Source organism: Prionailurus viverrinus, chromosome D3, assembly GCF_022837055.1.
Source record: "Prionailurus viverrinus isolate Anna chromosome D3, UM_Priviv_1.0, whole genome shotgun sequence".
NCBI lineage: Eukaryota > Metazoa > Chordata > Mammalia > Carnivora > Felidae > Prionailurus > Prionailurus viverrinus.
Genome location: NC_062572.1, coordinates 91,443,023 through 91,462,132, shown reverse-complemented (window position 1 = coordinate 91,462,132; position 19,110 = coordinate 91,443,023). Strand labels below are relative to the sequence as shown.

The 19,110-nt window shown below is 49.4% G+C and overlaps 2 protein-coding genes across 7 annotated transcripts in view; one reads left to right on the top strand and one right to left on the bottom strand.

The window, feature by feature from the left end:
* The window catches only part of CNDP1 (carnosine dipeptidase 1), a 37,122-nt gene extending 18,181 nt beyond the window's left edge, over nucleotides 1-18,941 (bottom strand). For 3 of the 6 annotated variants that reach the window (XM_047827323.1, XM_047827320.1, XM_047827325.1), the window contains exons 1-5: nucleotides 10,633-11,056; nucleotides 7,131-7,256; nucleotides 3,933-4,082; nucleotides 3,044-3,206; nucleotides 2,267-2,355 (exon numbers count right to left, since the gene is read on the bottom strand). In XM_047827323.1, coding sequence (XP_047683279.1) covers nucleotides 2,267-2,355; nucleotides 3,044-3,206; nucleotides 3,933-4,082; nucleotides 7,131-7,214 — 486 coding nt within the window. In that variant the 5' untranslated portion in view covers nucleotides 7,215-7,256; nucleotides 10,633-11,056. Of the gene's footprint in view, nucleotides 1-2,266; nucleotides 2,356-3,043; nucleotides 3,207-3,932; nucleotides 4,083-6,620; nucleotides 6,715-7,130; nucleotides 7,257-10,632; nucleotides 11,057-18,874 lie in introns of those variants that run through there. The other 3 variants (XM_047827322.1, XM_047827326.1, XM_047827324.1) reach the window with 3 other exon arrangements.
* LOC125148890 (uncharacterized) lies at nucleotides 11,062-14,140 on the top strand. The gene is made up of 2 exons (XM_047827327.1): nucleotides 11,062-11,620; nucleotides 11,764-14,140. Exons 1-2 carry the CDS (start codon nucleotides 11,275-11,277, stop codon nucleotides 12,153-12,155), a joined length of 738 nt encoding a protein of 245 aa, XP_047683283.1. The 5' UTR covers nucleotides 11,062-11,274; the 3' UTR covers nucleotides 12,156-14,140.
* Nucleotides 18,942-19,110: the final 169 nt, after the last annotated feature.

Genomic DNA, 19,110 nt, shown 5'->3' with positions numbered 1-19,110 from the left:
CTTCCGCACTCCAGAGGCACAGAGCTAATGCTTTGTGGAGCCCAGACAGGAACCGAGTGTAATAAATGTGCATGTCCCGGAACCAACAGAGCCAACCCAAGCTTCCTTCTTCTTGTAATACCGCATCGAACAAGATAGGTGCAAAATGTCAACCCTATGACTTAACTTAGACGCCCCATTCCAAACTGCACTTCAAGGAATATTCCACAATGGACGCCTCATAAGTAAGTCCTGAGAAGAAGGGAAGCTCTGGCTCAAAGGGCCTTGAAGAACTTCCTAAAACGCCGAGGCCATCTCAGTGTACCCAGAGACCCCAGGGCCATGAAGCAGGTCCGCTGTGAGCTAGGGAATGAGGCCAGGACCATGGGGACCTGTATTTGCAGCCCCTGGACCTCTCGGGTGTCTGGAGCACAGTAGGTGCTCTGAGCTTAATGCACAGGGAGAAGCCGGCAGGCGGCTTTCCTTGGGAAGTGCCTTAGGAGTTGGGGTGCAACGGTGGTGCCTCCCCTCCTTCCTCTCCTCTCTGCCATCTCCATTTGAAACGGCCCCTCCCACCACGTCTAGCCCTAGAGCCGCCTCCTCTCCAGGAAGATTCCCTGAACTTGCAGCTGGCTTGGGCTCTGCGTGGGGATTTCCCAGCCTTCCCCAGAACAGGGAGCACGGACAGGGGCTAGGAGGGCCCTGTCTCTCCCTGCCATCATGCTCACCAACTCGACGGGCTAACTCAGTGCCAAATGGAAATATGCCATCAACTAAACAGTGTTGGAAAGCTGACCACCCAAATCAATGCCCTCATTTTTACAGAGCAGAATCTGAGGCCCAGAGAGATTAACTCTCTTGCCCGTGGCCACACAGCTAGATTGAATCCTCTGTTTGGAGTCTAACCACATTCGTTAGTAGGAGGAGAGTGGTGTGAGTTGAAACCACCCTTGGAGAACATCGCATGAGACCGTTAAAGATGCAAGCTTGGGTCCACCAATGCCATCCTCCGGTGGCCTGAAAGAGGAGGTCCCCCTCCTCAGGCTGCACTCCTACCTTTCCGTGCCCTGACTTGGACACCTATTGAAACCACTTTTCACACAAATGGAAAGAGATCTGAGGATTCAGACAGAACGTCACATACCAGAGAGTTCTATCTTGATAATCTGTAAAGCAGCTAATACGTTCTTTAAGGTGCATGTCTGTCTCTATTAATGAAGCCATATCTCGTGTTAAGGAGGAGGAGAAGACAAAAAAGACAAGCTAAAGTAAGATAAAGATAAAAGAGACAAGATAAAGATAGGAGACCAGACAAGAGAAAGATAAAAAGACGAGTACAGACTCCTCCTGTGCTTTGTGTTTTGTTTTTAACTGTGGTCAACAGCGCAGGCTCAAAGTACAGCACCACCCCTGCCCCAGACCAGCGGGCAGCCTCAGAAAGTCCCTTTGTTTTCCCAGGCCTCAAGTTCCTCATCTGTGAAATGGGTGTGACAGTAACCCACACCCCTGGAGACTGCTGGGAACAGAAGAGGACACAGCGCAATTTTAAGCTTGGAGCACCGTGACACAAAGCACGCTGCCTTTATTGTCATCGTCATCCTCATCTTTGTCATCCTTGTCGTCATCATTGCCCTCGTCATCACTATCACCCTTGTCCTCGTCATCATCATGATCGTCATTGTCATCATTATGTCCTCACCATCGTCATCACCATCATCGTCGTCATCAGTGTCCACACGTCATTGTCATCACTGTCAACATCAATGTCCACATCATTGTCATTGTCATCATCATTGTCATCATCACTGTCATTGTCATCATCACTGTCCACATCATTGTCATTGTCATCATGTCATCATCATCGTCATCATCATGTCATCATCACTGTCATCGTCATCATCAATGTCTAATCATCATCATTGTCATCATCATCGTCATTGTCAGTGTCCACATCGTCATTGTCATTGTCGTCACTGTCAACATCAATGTCCACATCATCGTCATTGTCATCATCATATCATTGTCATCATCGTCATCATCGTCATCATCACTGTCATCGTCATCATCAGTGTCCACATCGTCATGGTCATTGTTGCCAATCGCCATCCTCGTCATTGCCATCTTCACCATCACCACCACCTGCACTGTCATCATCACCATCATCATAATGGTCATCATCATCAACGCTGTCACCTTCACTGCCATGATCGTCCTTGTCATCATCATCATTGTGATCATAGTGACCAATGCCGACAATATCCCCTCCCAAACACAGCTGGTTACCTACTTCTTCCAGGGCTCTGAAGGCGCTCACAGCATTAATCCACGCTAAAACGGGGCCCTTGTTGTCTGTTGCTCCACGACCATAAAGTTTTCCTTTAAAAATAGGGGAAGGACTTTGAGAAAGGCACAGACACCGCTGCCAAGTTGAGCAAGTTAAAAACAAAGGTAGTTTTATGGGTAATCATTTTAACAGTACTTTCTATTTTTCCAGGCACAAATCGTGCTTTGAGATCACCATGTCCGATTTCTTCTGTACAAACAGTATGGCCATCAGCTAGTCAGATAATACAAACTAATTTGCAATATACAAATCCCTCTGGCCTTAATAGGAATTAGCCCTTTTAGCCAAGCTCGCTGGAAAGGACCTGCGGACCTGTTGTGGAATGCCATGTAACACAGCCTCTCCTTTCAAGAGTTTATAATTTGCATGAGAATGAAAACAGGGTATGTGTGTATCTCCATTAACCTTTCTTCTTTTCTTTAAAAAACATAATTTCACTCAGTACTTTAACAAAGGAAACTGTGTGACCCAGACGACTACCTTCCTCCCAAGAACCCCCATCTTGGGAGTTAACTCGCCCAAGAGCATGCATCACGCGCACAGCTGTAGTTTATTTCACAAATGACTAACAGCCAGCCTTGTTGGACAACTGGTAGACTATAAGACTGGCAGCATTTTGTTGATCCCTAACGGTGACGGGATAGGGGTCACATCTTTAGTCCCCAAGCCTTGTAGGCAATCCCTTATCCACAAAGAACCCAACACTGATGCATCACTGACCATCCACTTCCGTCAGCGTGTAAGGGTCTGTGAGCCACCCATCTTCCTGTCTAGCAGGCTGCACGTCCAAGTGGCCATAGAAGCACACGGTGGGCTTTTTTGGGTCATTTCCCAGTTCGGCCAGGATGATGGGAGGTATCGGGAGAGTCTGACCATCAGGCAGCTGCAGAAGAAAAAGAGGTCACATAAAAAAATAAATAAATAAATGTTGTCTAGTTCTCCCAGAAAAATTCAGACATGAGATTAGGAGTCCTGTTTTGTGTCTACCCATGGTCTTTTGTAGAGCCCACATAGTTTTTCTGATCATCCCTTTATCTACATTTAAAAAGGGTACCATGAGCCACTTAATTAAAACCTAAAACGTAGTGAAAAATACTTTTTTTAGATGCATGGTGACAGTCAGCTGAATCGAATATGCTCTTCAGTATGAACTCAGACTCCAAAGGCCTAAATCCAGTAGACATGGTTCTGGAAAACAGACCATTCAGGGATTCATCAATGCTGACACGGGTGCAACGGCACTTGGATGGAGGATCGCCATTTGTGACCAAGACACAGTAATAAGCCGTAACTCTGATGCAAGACTGCGTCCTTTGAGAAAGGTACATTTGAATGTAAGGGAAAGGTCGGTTTGGGAGTAACTGGAACCACACGTGAAGGATGTGAATAGAATACGGAGGGGGGCCTTCCCAGTCCTGACACAACGAGAGATCGGTAACACCATCTCATCGGGGACAAGATGTAATTCTTCATCTTTACTGGGTATGAAGATTATAGGGGCGTTTTTCTGGAGGATTGAAGCCAGTTCCAGTCTTGCCACCCCCACGGGAAGCCATGGCTGACGCCCAGGGAGGTGGCCTCGCTCGTGGTGGGGGAGGGGCCATCCAACCTGCTGAAAGCCCGTGTCCACGGAGTCCACGCTGGCACCCAGGCACCGAAGCTTGTCTGCAGCCAGGGCCATCATTCGGAAGAGCTCTTGCCTGAGGTGGGGCACGGGCTGAACGGAGTCACTCTCTACGGCCACCCACTCCTTAAGTATCTGTGAGGAAAGGCGACAAGGTGATTTGCCTGAGGAGTGTCATCCACACCCGCTCTGGGTGGGGTGCTCCTCACTGAGACGTCACTCAGGGGTAGGGGACACCAAATCTCTAGCACTCTTCACCTGACCTGAACACTGAGCTGGCAAACAGGCAACACCCAAGATGAACCGCCAGACGGGCCGGTAGAGACGTTTGCTGTGTAAGGAAGAACAGGCCAGGACAGCTTGGGCACAGGGTTGCCTTCCTAGACAGCTGCGTCTGTCCTCCTTGGATCCACAGGGTGCACAGCAGGGCTCCTGACCCACCACTTCTGGTTTAGTAAGAGCCTGGAGCAGCTGTCTGGTGACTCTGCTCCAGGACGCTGGGCCTCCCACAAGGCCCCGGAGGCGCCCGGCCCTCGCTGCTCACTCTGGTTAAGCACACGGTGGCCTCGGCTGGGCTGCAGGGCTCCCTGACCACCCTTGGCATATAGGTGTTGTGGTCAGCCCCCGGCACCTCCGGAACCCAGTAGGCCGTGTATCCCGGGGCCTAAACTCAGGCCTCCGCAGGCGGACAGCCTTGCCTCCTGCACCGGGTTCTGCCCATTCGAGCTGGAGGGACAGCACATGTCCCTCATCCCCATGAGGAGGGCAGTGCTCTCCACCTGTGGGCAGTTGTGCGTGTGATACCATCACACAATAAGAAATGTATATTTTGACCTTTGTCCTGGGCTCTTGACCAGAGCCTCTAAAACCTTGGTAATTTCCTATGAGATGACGGTGCAGGAGTATCTTTTGTTCAGAGACTGGGCTCCTGAAAGAGAGCTCCCAACCCCGTTGGAATTTCCCGGGAGGCAGGAGCATATTTTGTTCTAATGAGGCAGTTCTAATGGGCTTCTGGATGGGGCTGGTCCCCAGAAAGACCACGCTGTGTTTAGAAGCTTGGGGCTTCCGACCCCAGCCACATCCTCAGGGGAGGGAGGGGCTGGACATTGGTTCACAATCGATCCTGCCTTGGTGAAGATCCTGCCTATAAGCGTCCCTGAAAGTATAGGGTTCAGACATCTTCCAGGTTGGTGACTGCATCTGCGGCCTGGGAACGAGGCACACCCCAACCTCAGGGGGACAGAAGGTGCTTCCAGACTGTACCCTCTGTGCCTCTTCACCTGGCTGCTCACACATACCCTTTATCATGTCCTTTATTACATAACATATGGCAACCGTAAGTAACTGTCTCCCTCAGTTCTGGAGCTGTTATAGCAAACGATGGGACCTGAGTGGGAGTCCCGGGAGCTGTATGGAACCTGTGGGTAACTGGGGGCTCACTACCTGTGACTGGCATCCACAGTCGGCAGTGGGGGTAGGGGGGTGACACTCGTGCCAGGCAGGTGGGTCGGGAGGGAGCTGGACTGTGGATGCCCCCTTGGTGTCCAGAGAGCTATATAGTTGCTTGACATGTGGGAAATGCACACATCTGGCCCACAAGAGAGGGAAGCCAAAAAGATAACAAGCATTCCTTTCCGCGAGGATCAGAGAAGATGACGACACATGACTTATCTCAGAGCCTGGGCCCAGGCACCCAATCAACACCAAGTAGTATTGAATTATCAATAATAATCAATCACAGGGGCGCCTGGGTGGCTCAGCTGGGTGTCCGACTTCGGCTCAGGTCATGATCTCACGGCTCGTGAGTTCGAGCCCCGCGTCGGGCTCTGTGCTGACTTTAGTATGAAGTATGTGGCACTTTTATTTAGTAACTGGACCTGAAGGAATATTGTGTTTTGCACTCTTAAACTAACATTTATAGAACAGAGGCCTCCAAGTAATCCCTAAAGGCAACGGACTGGGTACATGTGAGGAGGCTGCAGAAAGGAGAGTTTGGGCTGAAACACCCAAGTCAACACACGTCCATCACACATTGTCCCCCATTAATTCTAAACGACACCGGAGTCCCCAGTTGGGTTTCAAACACCCAAGAGGCCTCATGTGAAGTAAAGACACACACGAGTATGAGGAAGGATTCCATGAAGGTCAAGTGTAGGGCCAGCGGCCTGGCCATTCAGCTTGTGTATCGGCAGGAGACACGAGCTTTTCCCATCTGTCTGCCCATGAATATGGCCAACGCCGGCTGGTGGATCCAGCATACGTACACTGAACGTGAATCGTGTGTCAGACATGGTGTGCGGGCTCGGGTACAAAGTCCCGTGAGATGTCACAGAGTTCCCGGGCCATGGTGGACACTCTCACGCGTCAAGGGGCGAGAGGGCCAGCGGAGGAGGAGGGGACTTTCAGGGAGACAGTGGCTACAGCCCGTGCCTGCCCCCACCCTCTCTGCTCCCAGGCCCCCTCTCCCCTTTCTCCACCCCTCCCACTCCATCTCTTCTCCGCGAGATGTATGCCCTGCACCACGTGCAGTCCGCCATGCACTGGGTTAGGAATGGAGCAGAGGATTATAAGGGAGGAGATAAAGTGCACATTGCACAAGGTCTACAAAACAGCTTTGACAGTGACCTCGGCAGAACTCTGGACCTAAAGCTTGCTGCAGCCAGGTGGTATTACCCTGGGATGGCGTCACGGGGGGATGAGTCTCAGGCAGGCTCTGCAGGAGGAGGGACCTCAGCAAGGGCCCCAGTAGGGGAGGAATTGGCACTCTGATGACGGTCCAGGGTCAGCGTGGGCTCAGCAGGTGTCAGCACTACGCGGACAGCCGTGAGAGAGAGAGATAGCACGAGCTGGGAAGGGGCAGAGAGGGAGGGGGACAGAGGATCTGAAGCCAACTCCAGGCTCCGCGCTGACAGTGGAGAGGCCGACGCGGGGCTCAGACCCACAGACCGTGAGGTCGTGACCTGAGCCAAAGTTGGATGATTACCCAACTGAGCCACCCAGGCACCCCACAAATATTTCTTAGTTTAATTCAGTGAAGACTCAAGGGCATTTCAAATGGAATTAAGTTGTCAGGCAAAAAAAAAAAAAAAGAAAGAAAATTCCACACCTCCCAGCAAATAACCACTCACCCAGAAAGCCAAAGGGTATGCCATTTAAGCGTTTCGTGTGTGTGTTTCCTCCTACCTGTACAAACTCATTCTGGTGGAGATCAATGAACTGGAAGACCCTCTCCAACAGCCCGGAGGGTGGTGGGGACGGAGAGAACATGCCTCCCTCGAGCAGCAGCAGGTAAGCCAGGAGAGAGGTCACCTGCAGTGGGCGACAGGGGAGGGACATCAAAGATAAATACCGGATGTTGAACCTTCGATCTTTCAAATACTTCAAGAAAGCTTATGTTATCCAACACAGCTACTCCCGGTCATTTGGACTAAAATAACAAAAGGTAGTAGAACAGGAAATTAGAGTTTTTGCTATATCTTCACCAAATCACTTCATTTTCAACACTGAAGAATTTTAATAAGACAGAAACCAAGTGAACACGCTCGTTAACATGCCATCTTCCCTGTTGGCCCTCTTCCCGTGAAGGCAAGTCAGTGCTCCACATCCCAGGTGGCAGCAAGGGCAGTGTTTGTGAGAGAGAGAAGTATGATGCAGTTAAAAAAAATTTTTTTTGTGTGTGTGATCATCCAGTTTATTAGAAAAAAAAAAATTTTTGTAAGGACTCTCTAAAATCCTGTGTGGCATTGTGGGTTCCTTCCATCTGCTCCTGAGGTTAGAGTCCCTTAAAAAGAAACTTACAAGCCATGCGGTAAGGACATCAAAGGCCCGGCCATCACTTAGACACCGTTAGCCCCACCCTCCACCTGGGAGGCCCCCCGGCCCTATCTCTCGTCTTCCCCGAGAACTGCTCTGGCCTCTCTGCTTCCATCCATGAGGTGTCCCTCCTTCCCTTACCTGTAAATGTGGGACCTGCTAGAGACCCCAGTCTCCCCCCTCCTCCCTCCACAGCTGTCCCTCCACCCCGATGGTGGGCTCCAGGCTGGGCACAGAGCAGAAAAACTGGTCCTGACGAGGGTAAGACTACCAGCTCAGAACTAAACTCATCACCTTCTTCCAAACCAGCTCTTCCTTCTGGACTTTTGTACATTTTTACAATAGAGCCTCGGCCTACGGTTCCAGGCACCAGCACAGCCAAGGTGAGGACTTGTGTCTACAATATAAGAAACTACAACTCAGTAATAAAATACAGATTAACCCGGTTTACAAATGGGCAAAGAATCTGAATAAACATTTCTCCAAGGAAAATACACAAATGGCCAACAAGCACATGAAAAGATGCTCACCATCATTAGCCATCGGGGAAATGAAAATCAAATCAAACCGTAGCAATACAATTCACACCCACAAGGATGGTTAAACCCAAGAAGTCAGATGATGACAAGCGTTGGGGAGAATGTGAAGAAACCAGACCCTTCATGTGCTGCCGGTGGGGGCGTTAAATGAGGCAGCTGCTGGGGACAGCAGTCTGGCAGGCCCTCAGAGGATTAAACAGTTGCCATATGACCCAGCAATTGCACTCCTAGGTATACACTCAGGAGAGATGAAAATACATGTCCACACAAAAACCCGTACATGACCATTTATAGCAACATTATTCGTAACAGCCGAAAGGTGGAGATAATCCCAATGGCCATCGATGGGTGATACAGACAAGATATGTTGCTCAGCCCTAAAAACAAATGGAGTACTGATACCCGCTACTACAGGAACGAGCCTTTAACACCTTGCTAGGTGAAACCAGACACAAAACGCTACAGATTGTCCAGAATAGGCAAATCCTGAGACAGAAAGCACGTTGCTGGTTGCCTAGGGCTGGGGGGATGAGGGGAGATGGGAAGTGACTGCTCACGGGCAGGGTTCTGTTGGGGTGATGACAGACAGGTTCTGGGATTGTGACAATGACTGCACAAGTCAATATACTAAAGCCACGTAACTGCACCATTTAAATGGGCGAATTGTAAGATATTAAGTTATAGTGCAAAACAGTACAGCTGTTGTAGAAACAACAAGTATAAGCACTCATTCAGTATACCACTGAGTAGGAGAATTGTCCATAAAGGAAGCAAGGTAGTGGGTAACAAGGTGACAGTGAGCCGTCCTCGGTCAAGAGCGGATTAAGAACTTTGTCCAGTAGGTGGCGCCAGTGGGCCGCTCATGGGCTCCCTTTGCCTCCTATTCTGGTGGGAACACAGCTGGGTCCAGCTAGGCTCTTGTGGGGCAGAGCCAAAAGCTGAAGGCTGCAAATAAATCAGGAGGAAGGGACTCCTTGAGACCCACAGTGGCAAGAAGATGGAGCTCTGAGCACCCAGGAAAAGCCCTTTGAAATGGAGCAGGCTATTTTTTCCACCTAAATCAATATTTGAGCTTTTATTATCCACTCAATTTCCATTAAAAATTATCTGATGCTCCTCTCTGATGGAAAACAAAAAGGGCTTTTTGAAGAAGAAAAGGGAGCCACAGGCAAAGAGGGAGAACTGTACCGTAAGGCCTGAGAACATCTCCATTTCCAGGGGGAACTACCCCCTTCCCAATGGGAGCCGTATGCCAAGGACTGACCTTCCCAAAAGACTGCTCCTGGTGATGTGGCCCGGACAACAGGGGTCTACACCACTTCACTTTCACTCCCCCTCCCCGCGGAGCACATGGAGCACTGCTGTCCTTTGCTATCAGGCCCACGGAGTGGCTCGGGGCACCAACCCTGCCTTTAAGATCTGGGGCCGACCCCAGGCTGCACCTCTGCTCCTCTGGAGTCTCTCAGGTTCCTTTATCTGTTTGCTTCCCTGTGTTATAGTCAAGCTTGACCTTGAACTAATCACCCAACAAAATTCTGGAGATTTAGAAAGGCTATTCCTGACTTTGGCCTTGGCAGAAGGAAGAAAGTTGCTAGAGAAGGAGAAGTTGAAGAATGGGGTCAGGGGTAGAGCCGGGAAAGCCCTGGGGTGTTTTCTTTCGGGGAGCAGGTAGCCCAGCCCTGGGCTGCGGGGGCCCGTCACAGAGGAAGCCTTGCTTGCTAATTCCAGCTAGCTGTTCCTTGATTTAGAACAAATTTCCAAGTACCCCGGTGCTGACTCTTATTGTTAAACACTTTACCTTTAAGACTTCTCAAAGTCATGCCCATGTCTGTGGTGTAACCACCCCCAACCCCAATCCAGCCCCACCTCCTGAAAGTCTCCCCTCCCAGTCTGTGGCCTGGCTTCCCACCGGACAGGACAGGACGGACAGGACGGACAGGACGCAGGCCTGTTTCTACTCTCCTCTCTCTCAGCTCCGCCAACAAGTGGACAAAGCCGGGTCATCGTGCGCTTAGCCGAAGGCAGCCTGGAAATCGCCAAGGGCTGCCTTCACCAAGGGCCTTCCCCCCAACCTGCCTCCAAAGCAGCAGGAGCCCTGAGAGGGGGCTGGGGAGGGGGCGGATGTGGATAAAACCCACCCCCTCCCCATTTGCTGTCCTTGTTTGATTCTGACTGTTGAACAGAATAAACGATAGAAAAGGAAACTGTTGCCGCCCACAGAGCCTGGGCCAAGCTCGCTTTCTCCCACGACACAAAGGCCCATCAGCAGGGCCTGCTTCCCCTTGTGAGCAACTTCAGTGCGGGGCCAACGTGCACACATGCACTCTACTCACCACGTCTCCTGGCGTGTCCCGCGTGATTGCTCTACAGGGCCTGCCTCTGCCCCGGGTCTGCTTGGATGGATTTGTTACAACACGGAAAAGAAGGCTTTATTCACCTAGTTAGTCTTACCATGACAGGATTAAAAATAACCCCCCACACCAAAAAAACAAAACCAAAAAGCCAGGTTTTTCTGCCCCTGCTGGCATTGAACTGAGCCAAGCGATCCGGCAGAGATTAACTAACTCTGACAGCAATTGTCCCTTGAAGAATGAGCTGGAAGGGGGCGTGGCCTTCAGAGGGCAGCCTGGAGGCCCTCCAAGAGGAAGGAATCTTCTCCCCAGCAAGTCCCAAGAACTGGGGTTCCTGGGCCAGAGACCGCCCGAGGGGGAGCTGCGTAATCGCAGACAGCAAGGGCTCAGACACAAACAGGAAGCGGGCCCCTGACCCTGTGCTCTCAGGAGGCCTGAGCTCCTGTACACAGCATCCGGCCCTCTTCGGCCCCAAGGCTCTGTGCACAGTGCTCCCTCCTGGATGGCAGACAGCCTGTCCGATAACCGAGCTCCCGACATTTAGGGCGCGTGTTTTCTCCTTCCCTCCGGTCTTCGCCCCACGTGGGCCGCAGGGAAGGAGAAAGCAGGCATCGCCCGCCTGTGATGTCACTTCAGACAGGACTTTTGTCACCCTTCTTATTCCCTCCAGGCTGGCCAGGGATCTGGGCCTCTCCAAGCACCAGCCAGAAGGAAGGCCTGCTCTGCGCGGCTTCCGGAAGCCCGCCGACACCTGCAGACACGCCAGCTGTTTACAGCACGAGGGCAGACGCCGTGGACAGAGACGGTGAGGCTGTTTCTCCCACAGACAGGTACCCGTGGAAGTCCCACGACGGAAGTCACAGTGCGGTGACTGCAGTGTCACCGTATGGAGCTGCAGAGTGGCTTCTCCAAGACAAGAACCTGTCTCCGACTCCGCACCTACGCCAGGCCGTGGCCTTCAACTCGAGGGGTAAGGGTGTGACTCCCAAATTGTCAACGCTGGTGTGCCCAGCACTGGCCAACTGAGTATCCTAAGACGTCCTGGCTGTGGTTAGACCACAGGCACCGCCTCCTTTTCCTTCCTTAAATCTCATTTGATTGACTTTTTCTAAGAGTTTTCACAGGATAAGTCTAAACCGCCTGCAGGAGTGACTGAACGATCTCGGGAACAACGGGTGAGATCGGGGTTCGGCGGCGGAAGGGAAACACCCGGAAGCCACAGAGGGCACAACGTGCGCACTGGGAGCCGGGAGACCCAGGCCGAGCCCAGCAGCTGGGCTCACGGGGGAGGACAGAGGTGCTCCGGAAGTCAGAAGAGGAGCCCCGTGCAGTTCAGCCGGCATTTTGTCTTCCTTGGTCTAGAAACCTGTAATCGCGTACCTTCAACTCACAGAAAACTTGGTGTGCCTTCAAAGCCTGGGGCTTTCCTTGTCCTTCAAGGCTGGGAAGCAAGTCGGGGCATAAAGGGAAGGGCGGATTCCAGGCGTGGCTGCCTCCTGGAATAGTCCTGGGGGCGGCTCTTTGGACGTGAACAGAAAGTTCAACAAATACAAGTTCAGGCGCAGGGCAGTCCCAGGGGAGGGCAGGGATGGACCCATCCCCAGTATTAGCGTCCTGGGGCTGCGAGAGCAAAGGGCCCCAGAAACGGATGGTCTCACAGTTCCTCAAGCCTGTGGCCGGCCGTCCCGAGGGTCCCTGGCTCCCAGCTGCACCCTTCAACCTCGGCCTCCGGCTTCACCGGGCCCCCGTCCTCTCTCTCTTCAGAGGGACACTAGGTAGTGGCTTCAGGGGACACCCACTCCAGTATGACTTCATTTTAACCAATTACATCTGCAAAGACCCTACTTACAAATAAGGTCACATTCGGAGGTTCCGGGTGGACGTGAATTTTGCCCCTGTGCACCTGCTCTTTATTTTCTTATCATTACCCAATATTCTATATATTTGCTTACTTAATAATTATCTGCCTGACTTGCTAGAACTTAAGTTGTATGAGGCCTAGGACTTTTGTCTCCCTGATCTCCACCTCCCTCAGTGCCTGTCACAGAATAAGACCCCAAGCCATAGTTAGGGACCGATTCAACGCAGAGTCCTGAAGGTCGCCGGTTGCGACTGATCTTCACGGACGCACTGCTTCTGGTTCCACACTGTGTAGAAAAAAACGAACTTTGTCTACTGATAAAACCATTTCAGCTATAACATGAATAAGGGAAAAAGCCAAAGGTAAATCTGGGCAGACTGCGTTCGCTCCCAGCCATCCCAAGCATCTGGAGGGTTTCCTGAAAACCCACAACTGGATTTGTTCCTCGCTCTGTGTCAGGTCCTCCTGGCCTCCCTCCATCATCCACGGCCGGGCAACCCCCAGTTGTCCCCCTGCAGGACGCCAGCTGCTCCCGCCCCCTCCACGTCCACAGCCGGTACCCCACGACGCAGATGCCCATGGTCCGCACCCCTTCGTCCTAAAGGATTTCAGGTTTCCTCTTCTTCCTCAGCGTCCTCGGCTTCACCTGCTCAGTCTTCGGTGTCCTTAGCTGGAGACTCAGCCTTTCTTCTCTCCCCCCGATTCCACATCTCCGCCGTTCCCGTTATTCTTTTTCTAGAAGGACTAGCGTTGGAGTCTTTCACTCTGTCGTACATCCAAAAGCTCTCTCGGCTTTTCTTTTTTCTTTTTTACTTCTTTTCTCTTGGCTCAGCTTCTTGGGCAGAGCCCTGCCGTGCTTTCCAGGTGGCTGGTTCCCTCTTTGTGGCCCTTTATGCACTTCCGTGAACAACTGAGTTTTTCCAGGGACGAGTTTTCATTTTCAGGACCTCTAATAGGTTGTGCTTCCTTCCTCGCCATCTGCTCTTGACTCCTAGGTGCCTCCCACATGAGATCATTGATTTCTTGAAGAATTTTAAACAGACATCGTTTGTATCCATTTTAAACATGTTCTACTATTTCCATTTCTGAGGATATAAACTCACTTCCCAATAGATTCTGTGGGCTATCTTTCTTATTATGAGTCTTAGCCACTTGAGGACTTTTCACCTGCAGGCTCGCCTTGAGTGGCAGCTGTTTCGGCCTCCTTCTCTGTAGTATTTCTGCCTAGGGATGCTGTGGTGGCCCCCACAAGGTGCTCGGGATGCCTGGTCCAGGACCAGCTCTTACGGGGGTGGCTCGGCATTCCCAGACAGGGTGCAGTGGGCCTGGGGTGTGCCACCAGCAGGGACACCCAGCCGGTTCCTCGATTCTGCAACGACACCGGCTCCGGTTGCCCTCTGTGCCTGGGCACTTCGGGCCCCTGTCACTCCCCGGGAGTCTCATTTCTAGATGCCGCAGCCTGTTTGGGACCCAGAGTCCAGCAAAGCAGCAGCTTCCGCCCCTGCTCCCCGCTATAAGTTTTGTTTTGTTTTTGTTCAGTAGGGATATTTATTACATTTCTGAGTCTATTAATTAAATTTTAAAGCACATATAATTGGGGTATTTGAAGTGGACAGGAGAGCTTAAAAAGTGAGGGGAACCTGCATGATTCAGTCAGTTAAGCATCTGACTTCAGCTCAGGTCATGGTCTCACAGGTTCGTGAGTTCGAGCCCTGCGTCAGGCTCTGTGCTGACAGCTCAGAGCCTGGAGCCTGCTTCGGATTCTGTGTCTCCCTCTCTCTCTGCCCCTCCCCTGCGCATACTCTGTCTCTCTCTCTCTCTCTCAAGAATAAATAAACATTAAAAAAAAAAAAACAGGAAAAATGAACTCATAATGAATCTTGATCAGAAGTCCCTAAGTGATTTCACGTCCCAGAAGGAAGATCTCCCCAGCCTGGCCCCATGCCAGCCTTATATGCAGCGTCCACCTGCAGACTCACCAGAAACTTTCCCAAATCTGGGGAGGGCGGGGTTAACATGGAGAGAAAGCTCCCTGAAAAGCCCTGTGCTCTGATCACTGCACCTTAAAAGGCATGAACATCCGTATCCTACCTACCCTCAGCCTCCAAGCCCAGTACACGGGATATATTAATAACTGTGGGCCCAGCACCGTGAGCTTGGGACATAAATCAAGGTGCAACGTCAGTAGGGGCTTGGGCTCCTTCATTGCCACAGACCAGAGCTCCTGCAGAGGCCCTTGGCTGCAGCACAAGGGGTGTAGTCAGGCAACAAGATGTAAACTGTAAAGCTGAAGTCTGTTAGTACGGCCAACTCAAGGAGCTCCTCACCGTCTTTGGAAGCTCCACCTGTGTGCCCTCCCCCCACACCCGTGCTCACTCCCCCAACCTGTGCTCACTCCCCACCACCCGTGTACACCCCCCACGTGTACTTCCCCCACCTGCGTGCACTCCCCCCCCCGCACCTTTGTACGCTCCCATCCTCCACCTGTGTCACTCCCCCGACTGTGTGCACCCCTCACACCTGTGCTCACTCCCCCCGAGCTGTGCACACTCCCCCCATCTGTGTGCACCCCCCCACCTGTGCGAACTTCCCCCCTCCACCTGTGTGCACCCCCCCTCCACCTGTGCACACTCCCCCCCCCAACCTGTGCACTCCCCCTTACTTCTCTTTCACAAGCTCCCCACTTCCTCAGGGTGCTCTGCCTCCCATTCCTTCAGGGGGACACAGGGAACAGCACTCCCAACTTTATGTGCCCGTGGCTGCCAAAGCCGAATGTGGTCCTTTTCAGGGCCACGCATATTCCAAAAGGTGCCTCTGTTCCAACCAGAACTCTTCTGAATGGGAAGGATTGTAATCACTTGAAAGTGCAGTTGAGACACAGGACACTTGAGGACTTACAGGGTGGCAGGGAGAGGTGCTCTGGGGACAGGAGGCTCTTGCACCCGGCAGTGTAGGAATTACCTACTGTCCTGTGCCCAGAGCTGGAGAGGTGGAATGGGACTGTCCCTGTCCTTCACTGCCTCCTCCCCAGAATTAGTGAGACTGAACTAAAACAGCTGGTGGGGGCTGGGCTCTACCCCAGAAGCAAGCCACCAGCAGGCCCCCCCCAGGCAGGAGCTCGGGGCAGGCGCCCCTACAGTGTCAGACCGGTCCACCCCCCTCCGCTGTCCTCGCACTGCGACCCAAACAGTGCCTAGGTTTTATAAAATACGACTGGTTACAAAGTTTCCAAAATCTTCTTGGAAACTGGAAACCTTAAAGTTATACTAAGTTAAACGATGGATATTCATTAAATATCCAGACCGTTTCTAAGATAAAATACCGAAACACTTATAAACATAAATTTATCTACTTTTGGCTTCTTATTACAGACAAAAGAGACAAAAGATATGTGAGTCTGTTGGCAAATATGTTCTACATTTGGGAGGGAACCTGTACCATGAGGGAGCATATGCCTGTAGAAATTATGAAGTGATGTCTTCACAAAGTTGTTAATCTACTGCAGAATGTGTGTGTAACAACTAGTTCACAACTGCTTGCTTCCTGGTGTTCACTAGATATTACAGTTACGAGGCTTAAAGATTCTAATCTACGTAGGTAAGGGAAACTAAGAATAATTGGGGTAAAGAAATAAACTCTGTACATAAAGTACACAGGAAAGTATTACGTGTTTTGGGTAAGAAAATGTATTTAACGAATGAAAATGTGCCCTTATTAAAAGAAAAGAGCAATTTTGTCCTAGTTTAGGGGTTATCTAAAAGCTATTTCAAAATTTAAAGAACAGGAGAATTGGGCACGTGGGTGGCTCAGTTGGTTAAGCATCCGACTTCGGCTCAGGTCATGATCTCACGGTTTGTGGGTTCAAGTCCCGAGTCAGGCTCTGTGCTGATAGCTCAGAGCCTGGAGCCTGCTTTGGATTCTGTGTCTCCCCCTCTTTCTACCCCTATCCCGCTTGGCTCTGTCTCTCTCTGTCTCTCAAAAATAAATAAAAATGTTAAAAAAAAACACAGGAGAATAATACATAAAAAGAAAACAAGTATCAAAAGCTGGGGGAAAAAGAGAGTAACAGAGAAAATCTTGTGTTGTGTGGAAACTGGCTAAAATTAAATGAATTGATTACAAGGGTTTTTTTTAAGAGCTTTAATATCAAGAGTGTGCCTATGTAAAACTAGAATGTATTATTCTTTCTCTATTAAAAGGACAAAATTATCTTGGATTATTGTAAAAGACTGTTCTTTACGTGTTGAATAATTTGCCTAGAAAATAAAGATTATGTGCCTTGTCAAAATAACCCCCTGCACTTCCTGGTGTCATAATCAGGTCTTTGATTACTTAAGAAAGTTGAATCTTCTCAATAGTAAAAGAACTAAAGGTTTTGTTTTGTTTTTCAAACCAGGTAACTTTCTGGTCTGCCCTTGACATTTTTAAACGGTCACTCTGGTTAAATAGATAACCAAGTATTATTTCACAGTGACCTCTGATCATATTTAATCAAGTTTTAAACCTTTGGACATTTTTGATAACTTCCAAAAGTCAAATTCTACATGAAGTCTTTTTGATCTAGAACCAATATTGGAATTTTTCCAGAGGGTCTCTGGAAAATATCAAGAATTTGGGAGTGATATTAAATTATAATTAGGCCCACTGGACATGTTGGATTCCAGGAGAAGGAGTGTCAAACAAAAGTGATGTTTAACCTTCTTTAAGTTGTATTTGTACAGGTGTATGTTACTAATACAAGTATTTCAGAAGTTGTATAAAATTTCTAGAAATTTATCAATGTTCTTACTGTATGTATAATCCATCATAATTCCAATGTTTACTTTTTTTTTTCATGCTTATCGATTTGAGAGAGAGATAGAAAACAAGTAGGCGAGGAGCAGGGAGAGAGGGAGAAAGAGAATCCCAAGCAGGCTCTACACTGTCAGTGCAAAGCCTGACGCGGGGCTCAATCTCATGAACCATGAGATAGGAGGCTTAACGGACTGAGCTACCCAGGGGCCCCTCCAACGTTTACTTTAAAATGCTGTGTGCCTGAGAAATAACCAAATTTCCTTGTCAATTCACTCATTTTAAAAATTTCAACACATCTTTACCCATGGTCATTTTTAAGTCTCTGTCATCCTCAGACAAGTTGCTGTCTCACTCTGATCCTTCTCCCAGAACACCTGTGATCTGTCGTAGCAAGGACACTCCACGGTGGCGTCCCTCAAGCCCTGAGACCCTGCCACGTGACTGCGCAAGGATTTCCAGAATAAGAGAAGGCTGATGCGGTCACAAAACCTCTAACCCAGAATCAAGCAAAACAAAAAGTTAACTACATGGGTCTCAACAAACCGATGATGATGATAGTCATTTTTTAAACTTTTTGTTTGAAATATCACTGGCTCCTTTAAGATTTAAGGAAGCCCTTTTTTCTCCTTAAAAAAAAGTTTTTTTTAATGTTTTATTTATTTTTGAGACAGAGAGACAGAGCATGAGCAGGGGAGGGGCAGAGTGAGAAGGAGACATAGAATCCGAAGCAGGCTCCAGGCTCTGAGCTGTCAGCACAGAGCCCAACCTAGGGGGCTCGAACTCACGAACCGTGAGATCGTGACCTGAGCCAAAGTTGAATGCTTAACTGACTGAGCCACCCAGGCGCCCCCTTTTTTCTCTTCTTAAGCTATCTATAACTTACAGTAATCTGATAAATTATCTTTGTAAACAGGAATTAAAACATTTATGCTTTTCTCCCTGCCTGATCCCTCTGGAATCTGTAAACTCTTATTGAGTGTTCTTATTTCCATGGCAATATAATTTAATTGTATACACACACACACACACACACACATATATATATATACATATGCAATGTATATAATATTTCTATATAATACATATATATATATGCAAACTCATATGTTAAATAGTAATGCGTTGTCCTTATAAGAAAATATAATTTAAAACATTGATTACCAAAGCCTTGACTGGAATGTCATACTGGAGAATAATATGCATATAGAATCAGATATGACCACTTTTAAGGAACTAAAGTCGACTTTATCTAACCAATAAAGCCCCCCCAAAACCAGCCTGGTACCTTGCTTACAGGGTTTCCAGCCTTACGTGTAAGTAAGGAGGGATATTTTCTGGCAGATTTTAGGAAACTTAAGATATGAGTGCCATGTGATTTCACTTACATGTGGGATCTAAAAAGTAGAACAAAGGCACAAACAGAGTCTTAAAATCAGAGAACCTGCGGCTGCCAGAGGCTGGGAGGGGACAGGTGAAATAAAGAGGATTAAGAGGTAAAAACTTCCAGGCACAAAATGAGTAAGTGACAGAGTTGAAAAAGTACAGCATAGGGAATATAGCCAATATTACCGTGATAATGTTGTCTGGTGACCACACTTATGATGAGCGACGAGTAACGTCTAGAACTGGGGAATCACTATGTTGTAGACCTGAAAATAACACCGTATGTTAATTATAATTCAATAAAAAAATTAATTAATAAGAATATATATTGGGGACCACAGAAGAGAAGAATTCACCCAGATCTGTTGGTATTACAGGCAAAGAATGATGACAAGTCCTTGGCTTAGCTTCCCGGTCTAGAG